This window comes from Dendrobium catenatum, unplaced genomic scaffold (genome assembly GCF_001605985.2).
Source record: "Dendrobium catenatum unplaced genomic scaffold, ASM160598v2 fragScaff_scaffold_1644, whole genome shotgun sequence".
NCBI classification, from domain to species: Eukaryota; Viridiplantae; Streptophyta; class Magnoliopsida; order Asparagales; family Orchidaceae; genus Dendrobium; species Dendrobium catenatum.
The window spans coordinates 686988-705996 of record NW_021320106.1 but is presented as its reverse complement, the minus strand read 5'-3'; the positions used below and the strand labels follow the sequence as shown (position 1 = coordinate 705996).

General features: G+C 35.0%; 2 protein-coding genes across 4 annotated transcripts; one reads left to right on the top strand and one right to left on the bottom strand.

The window, feature by feature from the left end:
* Positions 1-1423: 1423 nt before the first annotated feature.
* Positions 1424-4766, top strand: LOC110109460 (BTB/POZ domain-containing protein At1g03010). The gene is made up of 4 exons (XM_020840529.2): positions 1424-1768; positions 2141-2207; positions 2273-3463; positions 4101-4766. Exons 1-4 carry the CDS (start codon positions 1677-1679, stop codon positions 4638-4640), a joined length of 1890 nt encoding a protein of 629 aa, XP_020696188.1. The 5' UTR covers positions 1424-1676; the 3' UTR covers positions 4641-4766.
* A 1101-nt stretch (positions 4767-5867) lies between these two features.
* LOC110109478 (probable GTP-binding protein OBGC1, chloroplastic) lies at positions 5868-17355 on the bottom strand. 3 transcript variants are annotated; one of them, XR_003703199.1, is made up of 8 exons: positions 16415-17355; positions 12103-12376; positions 11033-11321; positions 10047-10209; positions 7568-7676; positions 7311-7421; positions 6215-6285; positions 5868-6118 (listed from the first exon to the last, which is right to left on the bottom strand). XR_003703199.1 is itself a non-coding variant. In XM_020840555.2 (7 exons), exons 1-6 carry the CDS (start codon positions 17353-17355, stop codon positions 7326-7328), a joined length of 1872 nt encoding a protein of 623 aa, XP_020696214.1. In that variant the 3' UTR covers positions 5868-6118; positions 7311-7325. The 3 variants fall into 3 exon arrangements, 2 of the variants coding, with proteins under 2 accessions (XP_020696214.1, XP_028557020.1); XM_020840555.2 differs by lacking the exon at positions 6215-6285; XM_028701187.1 differs by lacking the exons at positions 5868-6118; positions 6215-6285 and adding an exon at positions 6356-6453.
* Between the last annotated feature and the right edge of the window lie 1654 nt (positions 17356-19009).

The following is a 19009-nucleotide window of genomic DNA, read 5'->3' as shown; positions in this document are numbered from 1 at the left end:
CCAGAGGCGAATCAGATGTAGTCACGTCAGCGGTACCAAGCAGTACTGAGCTGAGGTACTGAGGAAAGGGGTGACGTAGCGCATTCTAGTTAGTCACCGGACGGCATTCAGCATCCGCACATAATATTTTTTTCCACAAATTGTGATCATCGAATTTGCTGACGCATGAACTACTTAAAATAGAACAGACACAAATGGCTTGGACGAGTCGAGTTAAATAAAGGTTGTTTAACTTAGCTCGTTTGTTTCCGCTTTGTGCGGATGGACGAGATGAACTTGTTATCTTACTCAACATTATTGTCTATGATACCAACAGAGGGACGTCATGCCGCCAGCATGGCACACCAACATCATGTAATTATGTTGATGTGTACTCATTATCATGTAATTTATCTGCAACATACAAATGTTTAATGTCATGAGCATGATATCATTCTTCTTTCACTTTTTTCCTTTGCTCTAAAGATTTGGAGCAATAAATGAATGAACATCATATGATTCTCATCTCTTGATGTATTCACTCAAGCTCAATCTCAACTGACTTGTGATCTAATTAAATCCATTGATTTGCTCCAATGTGGAACCATCATGAGCTTCGATCATTTTTCTAACCTTTGCCTCTGCACACGAAGGAATGAAGAAGAAGAATGAGGGTGCCTTCCAACACCCTGAGCTCTACTTATAAATAAAATTTTTATATTATTATTTAGATAATTTGACCCCCTCTATCTATTTTTTAGTCTTTATTATAAGAATTTTTAGGCAATTATCCTAGCAAATAGTAAATAAGATTTATCATTTTATTTATTCATTTGAATTCAAAAAATATCCTTACAACCAAAATTTGTTTGGAGGGCACTGCCCTCAGAAAACCCCGTGGGGATGATGTCCCTTGACCTCGCAACTTGACCGAGCAGGTCGAACCCCGCCAAAGAGCGCTACGCCCTTGGACCCTCGACATAACCGTGAAGCGTACAATGATTAAGGATATGAACAAATATGGGTTGCTATTGACCCATTTTCTTGTAGTGAAGGTTTGAGCCAAATTCAGGACAACACCAGCAATTACTTATAAGTTTGCCTCCCCTTAAAATTAAGGCTAGTTTCACCTCTGGTCATGGAATACTATTTACGTTAGATGGATTATAATATTGACTATATGAATCATACAAATTGTATTTTTCGAGAATAAAATTACTCAAACATAACTGCACAATCACAAGTCTTTTTTAGCATCCAGTAAAAAAGAATGATTTCTAGCTTAAATTTACATCAAATTTAGCACTTTATCCTGTACACAGCTTTACCCAGTGGTAATTGGTCTTTTACTTGGAGAAACATGTTGAAGAAAAACCAAAGAGGGCAATCATAGCTATCCAACCTTTCTTTCCCTGTAATAAACAATATGTAAAAGGTTCTTTGTCATGGCAAAAGCCTTCACCTGCATTCATCAAATAGAGAAGCTCCCCACCTGTTTGAGAAAACTTTTCTTTCTGATATTCACTCCTTTTCTTCTCCCAACCCTTTTGCCTCCTTACAACTCATCTGAACCTTTCCTTCTTCCACCTCTCCAAAAAGCTTGACCTTCTCACAGCTCACAACAATAGTACTCTTTAGAAGTATTAAGACTACTATAAAGTGGCAGAAGAAGAAGAAGAAGAAGAAGAAGAAGAGGGATGAGAGTTGCTACTGTTGCTGAACTGAAGCAGAGCATTTCAGGGAAGAGGACATTGAGGCCAAGTATGAACACAAGGCATTCCAATGAATGGTATCTGTCTTGACTGAGGATTTATTATTATTATTATTATTACGATTAAGCAGGAGATGTTTGATAGTAAATATAATTGAATAAAATACAGTAAATTGTAATTTATTAGGTTCTCTGAATGTTAAATCTGGAAAATGTTGGATGTTACTGTCTAAAATATGATTTTAATCCTGTAAGTGTTAGGGAGAAAAGATCAAGGAGTTCCAATTGGCCTAAATTGTAGTACATAATGATTCAATTAGTAATTAATCAGTTATTAGGATGCTAATTTAGGATTATTTGGTTAATTATTGTTTGATTTGATTTTACTACTTTAGTGTTCAAATCTATGTCTGTAACTGACTCCCGCCAGATTATAAATGTTTCAACCAGGCCTCTTTCAGAGTTTGCAAGTGATCTCACCATTGAAATCGGCTCATCGACCTTCCCACTCCATAAGGTAGCATTATTAATTCCTCAAAGTTCATCTTCCCAATCTGATTCATGGTTCTCAATTGTTTACAGTTTCCACTGGTTTCGCGGAGTGGAAAGATTCGAAAACTTCTATCTGAATCGAAGGATTTGAAGGTGACAAGAATAAATTTGCAAGGATTTCCAGGTGGTGCTGAAGCATTTGAGCTCGCTGCGAAATTCTGTTATGGAATTAGCATAGAAATCACCCTCCAAAATGTTGCCATGCTTCACTGTACAGCTCACTATCTTCAAATGAGTGAAGACTTCTCTGAAAAGAACTTGGAGCTTCTCACTGAGCTCTACGTTAAGGATTCAGTCATGCCAAGCATCAGAAATTCGATAACTGTCCTCCACCATTGCGAAAACCTCCTTCCAGTTGCTGAAGAGATCAATTTAGTAGGGAAAATCATCTCCGGCATTGCATCAAATGTATGCAAGGAGCAACTGAGCTCAGGACTATTGAAGCTTGATCAAAGCCTCCCTCTAAAGCAAATGGCAGCAGAGACTGAACAGCCTTCAGAGTGGTGGGGGAAGTCATTGACTGTTCTAAACTTGGATTTCTTTCAGCGTGTTCTATCTGCAATCAAATCAAAAGGACTGAAACAAGGCACAGTTAGTAAGATATTAATCAATTATGCACATAGCTCTCTTCAGGGGCTCATCATAAAGGATATTGAATCATTGAACTCGAGTCTCTCAGATTCTGAAACTCAGAAGAAGCAAAGGATCATGGTTGAAACTGTTGTTAGCTTGCTTCCAACTCAGTCCAGGAAAAGTCCTGTTCCCATGTCTTTCCTCTCTGGTCTACTGAAGACTGCATTGATGATATCAGCTTCTCCAGTTTGCAAAGCAGACTTGGAGAGGAGAATTGGGCTGCAGCTGGATCAAGCTATACTTGAAGATATTTTAATTCCTGCAAGCTCTAATGGCGACGGGAATAATCAGTTGTATGATACTGATTCTGCAATGAGGATATTTTCGATCTTTCTGAATTTGGAAGGGGAGGAGGAGGAAGGGATTCATTTCAGGGAGAGGGATGGATGTTACGAATATGATAGTCCTAGATCTCCAAAGCATAGCTTAATGCTTAAAATTTCGAAACTTATGGATAGCTATCTCGCAGAGGTTTCCCTAGATTTAAACTTAACGGCATCAAAGTTTATAGCACTTGCAGAGTTGCTTCCTGATCATGCAAGGTTGGTTACTGATGGACTATACAGAGCTGTGGATATCTTCCTGAAGGTAAAACATACTGTGTAGTAATTCTACTTTGATTTGCAAGTTGGTTTTCCAAACAAGTTTGAATTAGCTTTTTCTTGCTGTTTTTGGATTCATGAATAAGTAGGTATCATAATTATTAGAAGTGCAAGTCTGATTATTTTCACTTTTAGGGGTTGTTTGGTAGAATCTAGGATTTCATTTAAGTAGGATTTCATAAATCCTCTAAACCCGGATTTACGAAATCCAGGGGGGTTAAATCCTGAAAACTATTTGGTAACCTTCATGATAAATCATATGTGACTTTTTGGCTATTCCATTCAGTATTTAATGAGGTTGAAAGATTCTTCCTTCCCCCACCAATAGAGCCAAAGAATTTTAGAAATCTGCAGAATATGAGGATTTCCGAAATCCGGAATTTTCCGTCAACGGAGGCTTTGATTTTCCGTGAGATTTGGTTTTGCATTTTAGGCCGTTTGGCTGGATTTCGCCTCGGATTTCACCTCAAATCCGCCTCAAATCCGGCCTAAATCCACATACCAAACTGCCCCTTATTGTTTTCTCTATCTGAAATGCCATAGCTTGATTAACATATAAGAAGTAACCCTTAAACTTTACATACATCAAGACCAATCACAAAATCAAAGATGAAAACTTTTAGGTTCACCAAAACATCAAGGAATCAGAGCGATACCGCCTCTGCAAGGCCATTGACAGCCAGAAGCTTTCTCAAGAGGCATGCAGCCATGCCGCGCAGAATGAACGGCTACCAGTCCAAATGGCAGTTCAAGTCCTCTACTTCGAACAAATCCGGCTTCGAAACGCCATGAATGGAAACCATGAAAATCTCTTCTTTGGATCTGTAAACAGCCAATTTCCCCACAGATCTGGAAGTGGAGTAGGGAGCGGTGCGATATCACCAAGAGATAACTATGCTTCAGTAAGAAGAGAGAATAGGGAACTGAAGCTTGAGGTTGCTCGAATGAGAATGAGACTTACAGACTTGGAGAAAGACCACGTCTCCATGAAGCAAGAGCTGGTCAGAGCCAACCCGGCCAACAAAATACTGAGATCATTTGCTAAGAAGCTGAGCAAGCTGAATTCTTTGTTCAGGATGAGTACTATCAGACCTCTGAATGCAAAGGCTTCTCAAGATGCCAGATTCCTTCTTCAGAAACGGCGTCGGCATTCCATCTCCTGAGCTTCCAAAAACTGTTTCAGGTTCAGTGCTGGTGTGTGAACATACTATTCTTCGTTTTGGTTTTTTGGTTTGTGGAGTTGGATGAATCTGGCTAAGTGTTTTGTTTGTGAAGGAGAAGCTGTTTCTGTTCTTTTAAATGGAAATTATAGTGAAGAAAGTGAATATCGATTGATGAATTGTTGCTTAGAGCTTTGAGAGATGTAAATGATGGATCTATATGAGATTATGGAAATGATGAAAAAATGCTTTTGTAAGTCGCTGAGAAGCATAAATCCGTTAAACACCCTGATATCTTATTTTGTAAATGCCGGTTTAGATTTTTAGTCAAACCAACCAGATTATTTCTAGTCCAATCGATTGGATCATTTAAGATTTTATTTGGTAGAGCTTTTTTATTATTTTTTAAAGTATTTTTTAGTAAAAAAAAATTGTAATAAAAAACTGTCTTAAAAACTTGTAATAAAGTTGCCTCAAACGAACATTAAGTTAGTCAAACAAACTTATGAGTTAGCTCAAACTCAGCTTAACAAAAAGCTCATTAGCTAAGCTCAATTAACTAACTAATCAAATTTGAGCCAATCTCAACTCAATTTATTAGCTCACAAGTTAGCTCATTAAAAAATAATAATAACTCTAGAACAAAAAATATGTTAGAATTCAAATATAAAATTATTATAAATATTTAAAAAGTCTCTCTCTTTCTATCAGATGATTCTTAAATTCATCTTCAAAATTCTCATTCCTTTTATAATTTTATCATATTAATTATTTGAATTATAATCATTTTTTCTTTAAATAAATCAGCTCGATCCCTTAAAATTAAACACAAGCTCAAACTCAAATTCGATTAATTAATCAAATTCAAGCTCAAGTAAAAAATAACTAAAATTCAACTCAACTCGTTTACCCCACTAATCAAAATTCTTTAGATTTGATTTGACTTCTCCTTATACTTTTTCACACACACATATATATAAATTTTATCATATTGGTTCACATTTTTTTACAATATTAAATTTTGTTTCATATAGCTCAACAAAACATACATATATATAAATTTTGCTAACAAAATATCAATATACATGCCTTCTAATTGATCTTAGCTATTATAAGACCACATGAATAATAAGACAAGAAGAAAGATTATATTTATTTCATAAATATGAACAGCTGAAAGATCACAAGCTTAGTAATGGATGCTTTTAGCCATAAAAGAAATAATAATAATAATAATAATAATATTATTACTATTATGAAATTTTTATTAACTCATTAATGACAGATCTAATCTGATTTGGTACAAATCAAAATCATTACAGGGTCTATAAGCATCAACACATACATTTCTAGCAGCAGTAACTGTAGGAGCACATTTTTCATCCTGCATAGTTCACTGATAGAATAAGCTTAAACTCAAAACTAATGCCTTTTTGCCTGCTGAAAAATTAAGCAAAATAGAGCCTTGGCATCTTCTCCAACTTTAAAAAAAAAAAAAGAACAAATAGGTATGATTATGATGATGATCATAGTCATAGTAATAATAATAACAAAATAAAAAGATTTTTTAATCACACCTTGAGAACCAGGAGCTTAGACGCGTTCAGCATCGTTCAAGATTTCAGCTTCATTTGAGACAACTTTCTTACTGTTTTTTAAAATAATTTTTTAATACATAAATTTTCTAAATTAAAAATTTTTATATTAAAAAAAGCAGTAAGAAAGTTATCCCAAATGAAACGTTCCTAGGGCTTCATGGCTTCTGGCAGCTTAAGAAATCAGGTAGTTCAAGTTCATACTGCCATCTTAAAATTGCCTAAAGATTGCATATTTAACATTCAATAAGCTTAGTAATGTAAGCTTTTAAGGAAATCTACTATCAATAGTTGTTGGAAACTGTTCTGTATCAGGTTGTGAATGCGACGAACAGAACTACAGTATGTTTTAAAGATATTCCACAACATCATCATGAAAAAAAAAAATCAACAAATCAAATTTTGGAATCGATTTTCATTGAGAAAAAGAGCAGCACACAAATTTCAGGACAAAATATTGGAATGAACAACATATAAAACGATTGGATCCAGTCTGTAAATGAATGAAGGAATTCAAGCAAAAGGAAGAAAAAGCAAGAAGTTATATGCTAATACCGGTTTCTATGCAAAATGTGAAATGAGATCCACTCCATGGTTTCCTACATCAAGATGAGTCAACTACCAAATAATTATAAAGTTGATGCCTTCTTACAATATTTAGAAAGATCAACTTCCTACAACAACAACAAGAACAAGCCTTTGTCACACTACGTGGGGTCGGCTACACGAATTCTTTTTCTCCATTGTGTCCTCTGTTAAAAGTCAAATTCTCGTTTAAATCTAACAAAGAAATATCATTTCTACTATTTTATAACCAAATTTTTTTAGGTCTACCTCTACTTTTTTTAACATAAGTCAAATCTAACACCTTTACTTTTCAAACTGGGTCATCGGAAGGCCGCCGTTTTATGCGACCAAACCATCTAAGGCGACTCTCTCTAATCTTATCTTCTACTGGAACTACACAACATTTTCACGTATAGAAAGATCAATTTCCTCAGATTAATTTATATTCATCCATGCCAGTTTTTAATCACAAGCTTTTCCACAAATGAAATAATTTAAGTTTCTTTCTTACCATATAAATATTGAATTAACCAAATTGAGGCCATCTAACAGATCCAGATACTCCTTTTTTTGTGCCCGAAGGCCCTGGCTGTTCATTCCCATCGTTCCAAACCATCTCCATCTTGCAAAGAAACAAACAAATATCCATGAATGATCCAGAATCTCAATTTTGTGGCAGAATAGTATCAAGATTTGTTTAAATTAATAATTAATAAAAATTTCTTAAAACCAATAGAGAAGCTGTTAAAACTGAAAATGGTATCATACCTCACCCACAATTACTGTATCTCCTTCTCTTACACCCCCTTTACGCAAAGCTTTGTTCACACCACATGCCTCCAAAGCATGTTGGAACCTTCTAAGAGATTCATTATACCTACGCCATAAATGCGTACATCAATACTGATTTGAAGAAGAGAACGAGGATTCCAAAACCAGCAACTATTCAAGCATTAAACAAATTTTTACATGAAATGTGAATTTCATGTAAATTCAAGTAATCCTAACGCCAGAAAAGTTGAAGTAATTCGGAAAGAAGATTGTTTCAGAAACTGGCAGAGTGGTCGATACACTGACTGCATGCATGCAACCACACCATATTGAAAGCTATACCATCTTCCAGCACACAGCATAAAATATAAAGTAAAAGGGAACAAAATTATCAGATTTAATTTTTGATATCAACTTATTTGCAACAAATATAGACTTTCTAAATAGTTTTAGCTAAATCCTTATTTTTCTAAAGAAAAAAAGCATCATTATTGAACATATTCATTGGGTTGTGGCAGTTTATTTACACCAAACCAAACACTGGGATAGAATGTAGAATGAAATGGAGAAATAATTTGGCTGCGGAGTACACCGAAAACTGAGACAAAGTGCTGTTTTAGATGGTTCCAGAACAAAATAAATGCAACCAATGTTTTTAGTATTAGCTAACTCAGAAAGATTAATTTTCAATCACCCTCTTCAGATCACACTAGCACTTTAGCCAACCAAACAGCCCTTAATGTGTATCCAGGGATTGCCTTGAGTCAACGAGCTTGGTTGGAAGTTGGTATTACATGTGAATTAATGTTTCCATAAAAAGGGTAGCTTAGTTGAGTAACATAAACAAGAACTTATCATGTAATAGCCGGCTGTTTTGGACCAGTTTAATCAAACCAGTCCCTTTTTTAGGCATAAACAGCAAGCGAGCAAAGCAGAGTGTAAGCGAGCAAGCAATTCGAGCGCGATCTAACATGGGTGCGTGAGGGGTCGGAGGCAATCACAAGCAGACGTACATGACTCCTCGCAAGGGATAAATCAAATTCACTCCATCCAGCGAAGCCAAAGCAGAGAAAAAGAAGAGTTTGGGCGTGGAAAAAAGAATATTGTACGAGTACGAATGAGGAGTTCGTATTTTCTTTTGTCGGAAATAGATAAGAAGATCACTGTTTTTTTTTTTTCAATTCTTGGTGAAGGAGAAGGTTGGAGGAGGAAAATTTCATGTTGTTGATGTATGGAGAAGGGTTGATGCTCTAAGAGAAGAAGAAGAAGAAAATATATTGTCTAAGAGAGTAGAAAGAAGAAGAATATATTACAGTCTATGTGATCTCGATTCATCAGGAAGAAAAGATAAATTAATATAATTTAAGTATATATTATTTTGATCATATGATATGCAACATAATTAGCATATGACTTAATGAATGAAATCATCCAACATTGCCCTTGATAACATTTGATTTCTAAGCAGGTGTACTCGGGAAAAAATTATGCAAGGTTAAATTGTTAATAAAATTTTAATTTAAATTTGATGTTATCAGTAGAGACTGACATAATTACATCCTTGTAAGCTAGATTATGCCCTAAGGAAAGCAAACTAAAAGTTTAAGCAAATCTGAAAAAAAATTGCAATATTCAAAGAGGAAAAGAGGTAGGTGATTACATTTATTTTATAGCATATATATTTTTATTATTGTCGCAATGCAATTATCTAATATTGTATCAAATATGTAGACTTGTTGAATTTCAAAAGAACTATTATACATTAAATTAAGGAAAACTAAACAATCAAAGTTACAATATATATATATATATATATATATGTTTTATCAATCAAGAATTTAAAGTACTCACATTTATATTAAATAATATTTAAATGTATATTAAATTAAAATTTAATAACTTAGTATAATTACTTATATGCATGTATTACTGCTCTACTAAAAATTATAATTGACTGTTGAGTTTGTTATTGAAAACTCAAATTATTAAATTAAAATTTCAAGCAAATCTCCTGTTGATTAAATGACTAACCGAAAAGATTTCGTGTATAGACATAATAGTCAACTAAAAATAGGTAAGAACAATTTTACCGTATGTTTAGATTGAAAATTTTTTTAGTGACTCTTCAGTTAAAGTTAGATTTTTATTTTATTAAGTGTTTAATGTTATTGAAAGAATTATAAAATCCGTTTGACCATCTGTACCTACCTCGTTAATTTGAGACTCTAGGCTGGATCGTGACATATCAGAATAATTTTTAAGCCAAAATTTATTTTCCTTTTCCTTTACTAGGCAACAAGTATCACATGAAAGGCAATGAAGCATCTTTTATCCATTAAACAACAACTAACATATGAAAATAATCAGATTATGAGATTCTCAATGAAAGCACAAGGATTATTAAAAAAAATAAAACTGAGCATCAACCAAGTTAGGGCTGATTAAGTTATGGGCAAAAAGAAAACTAAAAGCATACCGCCAATTTGTCATCTGAACAAATCGTTCAATTCCAGCTCCAACTACACGCCATGTGTTTGAACTACTTTCATGAAATATTTCAAAATCATTCATAGAGGCACTTCTTTGCTTTTCTATGGAATCAGCAACATGATTTAGATTTTCTGACTGCGCCCATTCTTCTGCACACAAGAACAAGAAACATAATCACCGAGTGCATGAAAAAATGCTTTAAGAAAAAATGGATCAAGTATCACCAACTAACTTCATAATTTTCTGCATACAGTCTAAACATGGCTGATGCACCTATATAACACATATATAATAGATACAAATAAAGTATGATCTCAGAAATCCAACAAATTAAACATCATAACCTTAAAAGAAATTTTATTTTGGAGAATGAATTGACAGATTAAAGATAAAAGATGGAAACTAAATTAATAAAGCAACAATATGAGAATATTCTCACAAATTGTTAAGTGCTGATCATTGTACCTTAATTAATGGCAGGTAAACTCATAATGAAAGAGAAATTATATATCTTAGATGGAAAATTCCACCAGCCGAGAGACAAATAACGCTATTACGCCATTGGTTGAGAAATTAGTATAAGTGATTAATTAAGTAATGATATTATCAAAATTTTAAATTAACTCCTCCAAAACACTGTTGGGAAAACTAAAATTTGCTTTATTCTTCCCTAACTGCTAAGATTGTCTTCTCTTCATTTAGTTAATTATTATTTATAATTCTGGGAAAAATGAAATAAAACATATAGAAACACCACTTATTATTCGTAGGGATTTGAAAAATAATTTCCACTTCCATAACCCAGTATGTCTGTTTTATGAGATTCTGCTTCACAATTCACGTTATCAAATAAAATTCACTACCACAGCTGTGTGGGTAGATCTTTCTAAGGTTAGAAGTTAAATAAAAAGCAATCCATAATGTTTTCTTTTCCTACTGAACATCAAAATGAAAAAAGAAGAGGTAAAAGACCTTCCACAGCCCTCTTAGCCATTTCCTTCTGTAGAAGTGAATATGCTGCAGCAATAACATCACTCGTTCCCTGACCGTACATTGCACTCATGCATAAAGGCTCAATTCCACGGTTTTTAAGATATTCTTTAAATGAATGCCATTTTTCATATGCTTCTGGAAGATCCATTTTATTAAATGCAACAATGTATGGCTTTTCTGACAACCCCGGGCTAAATAGTTCCAGTTCCAAACGAACTGCATCAAACTCATAATCTGGCCGTTGACTGGAACCATCAACAACATGCACCTATGAAGAAAATGAAGCTTGCTTAAAAAAATAATAAAAAAAACTTAATCATATGCCAAACTGTTAACGAGATGATCCCCATCATGTTGGTCCCTTTGATGCATACAGCTATCATTAAAATAAGGTTGCCAAAGAAAGTTGTTCAAATTTATGCATCAATCTGAGAGGAAACACTTGTAGATCTCAAGTATTTCCTATCAATCTTTGGAAAACAACGAGAATTCTCCACCAAAATCCACACAAAAACAGGAAAACAGTAGATACTTTGTATTATTTGATAAATAGAAACGGAAAATAGCAAGAAACAGTTGATCCTCAATTCGAGAGGAGGATCGATCTCTCCCAAATCTCTAGATGCCGCTAGAGCCCAAAGGAAAACCTAAATCTAAGATATCTCAAATATCATCCAAATTCAAGATAACCTAACCCTAGGAAAACAAACTATTGAAGGCATACAATTCAAAATGAAATTTCTAAACAGTCCCTACATTCAATTTCCCTCCTAAACTTCCTCAAAAATCCTTCCTAAAATGGCTCATGCACGCCATGCGGAGAGTACAGGAGGCGGAGAAATCCGCCTTTGTTTGCGTAGGCCGGTCCAGTCGGACCAGCTATACCGGTCCAATCTAACACAATCCAGGATAAATAAGTTTCCATCATAATTGATGAACATAGTAGCTAAATTAGATTCTTTCTGCATTATATATAAAGTTGAGAACCTCTAGAAATGATTGAGTTCCAGTGCAACACAGGGAAGATACTTGCAAGAAATATAGCATACCAGCACAGCACATCTTTCAGTATGCCGTAGAAATTCATGCCCTAAACCAAAACCTTTATGTGCACCTTCAAGCAAACCTGGCAAATCTGCAACAACCATGGTTTCATCATAATCCATTGACACCACACCTAAATTTGGAAGTAGTGTGGTGAAGGGATAATCAGCTATTGATGGCTGAGCAGCAGTTATAGCACTCAAAAGTGTGCTTTTCCCAGCATTTGGAGCACCTACTATACCAACATCAGCAACCAACTTTAACTCCAGGTCCAACCACCTGTCTAAGAGAAGATATGAAAAAGTAATTAACTAATTCAATAAGTACACAAGTGTAGAGGATTAGCATTTAAGTTAAATAAATGGTATCCTTGTCAAGAGAGAGGTTTCGATTAAGTTGCATTGCCCTACCATGTATTAAGACAACTAAACTTGACGCTCCATCTCCTTAAACACTTCCAATTCATCAGAAGGGGAATTCGATAAGGTAATACAATGAATAACTGAACATACATGACATAGGTTTTCAAGAATGTTTAAGCAAGAAAATTAAGATGGAATGATGCATGGAAATGCTTTTGCAGTAAGAGATGCAAAAGAAATAAGAAGAGAAGCATAAATTGGAACTCCTTTAAGGACAAATGTATATCCACTAAACCTCAGCATATATTTAATCCATTAAAGCCGTTAGCTCCACATTTGAGTCTAAAGGTAAATATGGTAGCACAACAATCATGAAAATGAATTGTCATCCGCAACATTAGTCTCATCCCTGTTATTTGAATTTGGCTTTATGCAGCCTTCGCCTTATATATTAAGTGTCACATAAGTATGACTTTATTTTGTGCAGGTCCTTTAGCACCATTATAAATCATATTAATTATCGTCTATTCTTTTTCATAACCTTACCGGTGTGTCGATGTACTCTATTATATATGCACATAAGTTCATCTTAACATTCTTAATTCTTTCGCACTCTACTTAACTATCAATAGTGGTTTTGTCAAGCAAAGTTGGATCATTGCTAATTCATTACATGCACAGCAATCACCCTATCTTTAACTCTTAGCTGCCTAAACATGCATGTATTGATACAGTCCTAACAATGAATGCCTAAGCCATTTCATTAATCGCATAACAACGGGTTTTCCAATTGAACCCAAGCATTTATATACTTCACAAAAAATTTCTATTATCCGTCCAAGCTTTGATGAGAAAGATTGTGAGTTGATATTATGTCAAAAATAAATTATAAAACTTACGTCAAAACTAACAAAAAGAATCCAAATTTTGACTTTTCTAATGCTAGGGTGTCATTCAAAACCATAGTGTCGTAAGTTAACTATGTGATGAGAACTATATAAAGGTTTTCAAGAATATCATGCCTAAGTGATGTCCCAAAACTTAACATTATGTTGTGAAAACTAGACAAAGGGTGGCTGAGATATCAACCCTAGATAATGCACCACAACTAACCTGTTATGGTGACAATTAAGCAAGATTGGACCAGACATAAAACAAAGATTGGATTTGCTACATGAAATTCGAAAAATTCAAATGAAAAAAATAAGAGAGTTCATGTATACAATGATTAGAAGAATAATGATTTTTACTTGTATGCAATAAATTAAATACAAAGGAGGCAAATTCAAGGAGATTAGCTACCTTCAAGTGTTGATTCCATAGCATCATTATATTTGCTAGAAATCCACTTTTTTACACAAATGTCATCTCTTCTTGTGATGATATATCAAATTTGTATTATTGATCCACATCTTTCATTTATGCAAAAATGGACTTTCAAAAACACCATTCACCGTACCATTGAATGGTAGATAATGCATTCATTTCCCAAGTTTTGTTGTAAATACAACATCGCACCTTGCTTGCAACTTAGTTGTCTCAAGTCTTGCACTTTAATCTCACATGCGATTGTTTTTTTTTTTTTTTTTTTGTCTAGACTTACATCACAATTTCGCTTGCGTCGTAACCATCTCCTTCAAGATCTATACTACAACCTCACTTATGCGGTAGTTGTATCCTACAATATCTACACCACAATCTCATTTGCATTGCCTCTAAACTTGTGCTACAATCTCTCTTGTGCCATAGTCATTTTCATCAAACCCTAAGCCACAACCTCACTTCCATCATAGTCGTCACAACCTCCAAAGTCGATGCTACAACCTCATTTATATCGTAGACATCTCCTTCAAGACCTATGCAGCAACCTCACTTATGTTGTAGCCATCGCCGCATCACAGACTTGTACCATAACCTCACTTGCTTCATAGTTATCTCTTTTAAGGCCTATACCATCATTGTCTCAAGACCTCCATTGCACCCTCACTTGTGTACTGACTATCTCTTCAAAACACCTCGCAAACTTATTTGTCCAACATCCCTTGATGCCTCCACAGTTGTGCTGCACCTACAAATGAAGTACTGCTACTGCTATGTGGATTTGTGGAAGAAAAACAAAAGTTACATGAGTACTAGTTAAGAAGTAATCGATAACCACCTCAACCTCACCAAAGGATGTGTATCACTCTCAATCTCACCAAACAAAGAAAAAGATAACAAATTTACTGCCAAATTAAATTTGAAGAAAAAAGAATCTCAATTGAATTTAAAAAATGTAGTACCTTAGAACATAGATTTGTATGGTTATTTATATGATTTGCTCCATGAAAATTTCTAGGAGTTGTAAGAATAATAAAAAAATATTAAATTACACAAAGAGTTACAATTTTTTTTAAAAAATACATTTAATTGGATAAATTTCAATATTTTGCATCTTTATCTCTCATCCCCCCATATTAAAAGTCTTCACGAAGAAGTTATTTCATACCCACTCCAAATCTTCACGTAGAAGTTACATCAAGACTAATCTAAATCTTCAAGGAGAAGCTACCTCAAGACAAATCCAAAAAGAAGCTTCCACATTATATTCCCACCACAGTGACTTGCCCTAGCATGCTCCAAATGCCCATTTTGTCCATGGTGAGGCCAACCAAAGCAAGAGTGCATGATGCCCATGCAAGGTGGCTAAATTTCCTTTATTCTCTCTTTTTCCACACTTATTTTTCAATAAAAAAAGAAAGTTTAATACTATGATAATAAGCTTATATCATAACAATAAATTTCTTTATTTAAATTATGCAGGTCAATGGATCTGTTTGGGATGGTTGCAACATTTTATATAGTTAGTAGTAAAGTTACTGTGGGGAAAATTACAAGAAAGTAGTAGTCAAACTAAATTGTAACTGTTGTCTAAATAGCAAAGTAACGAAAAAATTGTCCCAAACATACCCTATATATTATTTCTATCTTATCATAGCTCTTATGATAGGTCTACTGTTACATTGCTATTGATGCTGCATCACCTCGCTTGCACCTCAATCATCATTTTAAAGACTTGCACTATAATTTCACTTGTAATACAACCATCTCCTCCGAATCTCCACCACAATCTTGCTTGCTCAACAACCATCTCCTCAAAAGCCATACCACAATCTCACTTAGGTCACAAAATCCTTTAAGACCTACATCACAATCTTACTTGCACCATAACGATCACTGCCACAAGATCTATCTACATTACAACCTCATTTGCACTATTGTCACTGCCTTCAAACCTATGCCACAAATTCACTTGTGTTGTAGCCATCTCCTTTAAGACCTGCACCGCAATCTCATGACTAACCGCAGTAGGTTTTGCACAATCTTACACTTGTCGCAGTCATCGCCTCAAGAGATTCAAATAATATTCTTACTGCAAGGTCTACATCATAGCAGATGTGCATCATTGCCATTCTCAAACACGTTTAAAAAATAGTCATCTTTCGCCAAAATTGCATTATGATGACCACCAATCACACCATACCCCTATCTTCATTACATCTATAACCTATAATGCTCACAACCGATCAAAATGAAGACCTACCTTCATAACCCCTGCTTTCTAATTTTTAATTGCCAGGGCATCTTGCACTAAAGTCAATCGAACAGACCATTATTATACCAATTTTCTGCAAATAGTGGATGTTGCAAAACTTATCAATTGAGCTACTGATTTTTTCACTCAAGAAAAATCTTCTGTGCCGCTCTCTTTTTTACTTGACCGATTGTGTGTACTATCAAAGTAAGCTAAAGCAATCTAGGAAAACTCTCTCTAGGACTCTTACCACGAAACACTCATCATTATCGGATCAAGAATCAATGAGGAAAAATAGGATGAGAACCAAACAGAAATCCAAAAAAAAGGAAACGAAGGCAACAAATTCAAAATGCTGGAAGGAAAAAAAAATGAACTTACATTTCAGCGCCAGCTTCCCCGTTCTCTGCAATCTTTGGGGCCTTCCTTGTCCCTGTCTTGAATGAAGCATTACCCCTCCCGCCCCTTCCACCGGGCAAAAGCAATGCTCTTTGTCCAGGATTCAACAGCTCCAGTAACAACACCCCTTCCGCTGGTCCCTTCCCCGATTCCCTGATGACAGTCCCTGGAGCCACCTTCACCACTACATCCTCTCCCTTCCCCCCTGCCTGCTTCTTCCCCAGGCCATGCCCGCCTCTCCCAGCCCTAAAGTGGACATTTTTCCTAAAAGGAAGAAGGGAATTCATCGACCCATCAACCTCCACATAAACATCGCCTCCTTTACCACCGTCCCCGCCAGAAGGGCCGCCATAGGGCACATATTTCTCTCTCCGGAACGCCACGACTCCGTTACCTCCATCCCCAGCCTTCACGTAAATCTTTGCTCGATCGAAGCAGCGCATAACCGCAGGCACACCTTTCTCCTTGACATCATCCTCCTTCAACTCCTCGTCCTCATCGAGCCCTTCCACGCCAACGTCGTCCGACTCAATTCCAAAGATGACCTCATCATCATCATCCGAGTCAAATCCAAGAAACTCTTCTTCTACGTCGTATCCTTCACCGATCTCTTCCAAAAAACCTGTGGGTTTAGAAGGCTTTTTCGACCGAGAATCCACGGCCAGGACTGCCGCTTCGCGGAGCTTGATGACGTCATAAAATGGAGTAGAGAGACCCGAAGAAAGATCGAGTTGGAAGTCGTCCTTTAAGGGAAGCCGGGTGTAAGAAGTAGCCTCCCCGCCGGCGGAATGAATGGCCGGAGGAAAGTGAAGAGAATCAGAGGGTTTAGGTTTTTCGCGATAAAATTTTCTACTTTTTCTGGACTTATGGCTGCTGCCAGCACTGAGAATGTAGCAGGAGAGAGCTACGGATGCACACGCCATGGCCGCGAAGAAGAATGCGGAAAATCAAATGGGATTTGGATAAGGCAAAATTTTAAGGGTTATATATATATAGCCTTTTGACACTGTATTTACATATGAAAATGAAATTATTGAAGGAAATCTTGAAGATAATATTTAACCTCTTGAAAGAGCCAAGGTGAAACATTAGTTCATTAATAAATCTTTGCTCGTAGTTTAGATACTCATTTATAGTTATCATCAATTGATCTAAAAATATTATCTTAAGTTTAATCTCTTGAGCACTATAACTTCAAATATGATAGTGATTTCTCATATACATTCTCTGTATTGATGTTGAAATACTTCAGAGGGGTGCTTAGATTCTTTTTTATAATTTCTTGAGTTAGGTGAGAAATCAAAACATGTTGATTGATTGTTTTAAGCAGATTGGCACTCAAGCATAAGTGTGTTTGTTATATTTTTCTCGCTGTAAGAGATTGGTCACTTGCATACAATGATTCTTGTATTCTCCGTGGCATTATTGGCACAAACAAATGGCTATGTCTCTAATTTTATTATTAGCTTTGATCTCTTAAGTCAAACATTATTCATGATAACTTTGGATTAGAGCACTTGCTTGAAAATTAAAGGATTATGAAAGTGTGCACCAACTTCTGAATATTTTATCATCTCTAGCTTGGGTTATTAAAAACCCCTCATTATGAGCTTTAAGCCCAAGGTTTGCATTATGAAGATAGTTAGATCATGAATGGTTGCGCTCCAACATGCATCTATTAATATTCGGACATAAAATTGTGTTGGTTTTAATTTTACTCACTTTAAGAAATTGGTCATCAGTAATGTCTTGCCTCGAGATCAAATTTAGATGAATAATAATATATATAATTTTATATCTCGTGATCAATGATCAGTAATAAAATAAAGACATCAATAGGTTCTATCATTTCTATACATATCAATTATAGAATAGTTTAGCTCATATATTCTCTAAGAAAATTCGTACACATATTATAAATTTTAAAATAAGATTTGTAAGTATTTCCTTTTTTATAAATAGCATTTACAAAATGGGGATTGATATATATACCACAACATTATATCTGACATCTAAATCATAATAGTTAATTATATAACATTAAAATATTTAAATCATGTAAAAAATATTAGTAATATTATTTTTTTCTAAAATGGATATGTTTTTTCATATATATATTAACGTGGTTGAAACACCCAAGCGTTAAGTAAGTAAATACTATAGTTTAGATGTTACATATAAAAATTCCAGCCTGAAGTAATCTTTTGTTCACTACATAATATTCACCACATATCCATAGAATTTTAGGCAAAATATTTTCGTCAAAATTTTTGATCTAATTTTTGGTTGAAATTAGTGAACCCGATAGATTAGGGCTATTGATGAATTATATCATTGCTTATAATTATCTTATTTTAATACTTAATAGCAATTTCATTAATTGCAATAGAAGTAGGGATGTCAATTTTTGACACGACCCGAAACACGACCCGAACCCGACTCGAAAAAATCCGGGTTCGGATCAACCCGAACCCAAAACGGGTCGGGTTCGGGTTTAACAAATCAACCCGTTTTAAAAATCGGGTCGGGCTCGGGTTGACCCAGCAAACCCGAGATTGACCCGTTTTTTATCCGATT

Coding starts and splice junctions, on each gene's coding strand:
- LOC110109460 (XM_020840529.2), top strand. CDS start 1,677: ATGAGAGTTGCTACTGTTGCTGAACTGAAGCAGAGCATTTCAGGGAAG. Junction 2,208..2,272: donor CGACCTTCCCACTCCATAAG/GTAGCATTATTA, acceptor AATTGTTTACAG/TTTCCACTGGTTTCGCGGAG. Junction 3,464..4,100: donor CTGTGGATATCTTCCTGAAG/GTAAAACATACT, acceptor GAAAACTTTTAG/GTTCACCAAAACATCAAGGA.
- LOC110109478 (XM_020840555.2), bottom strand. CDS start 17,355: ATGGCGTGTGCATCCGTAGCTCTCTCCTGCTACATTCTCAGTGCTGGC. Junction 12,377..16,414: donor GGGGAAGCTGGCGCTGAAAT/GTAAGTTCATTT, acceptor TCTCTTAGACAG/GTGGTTGGACCTGGAGTTAA. Junction 11,322..12,102: donor CTGAAAGATGTGCTGTGCTG/GTATGCTATATT, acceptor TTTTCTTCATAG/GTGCATGTTGTTGATGGTTC.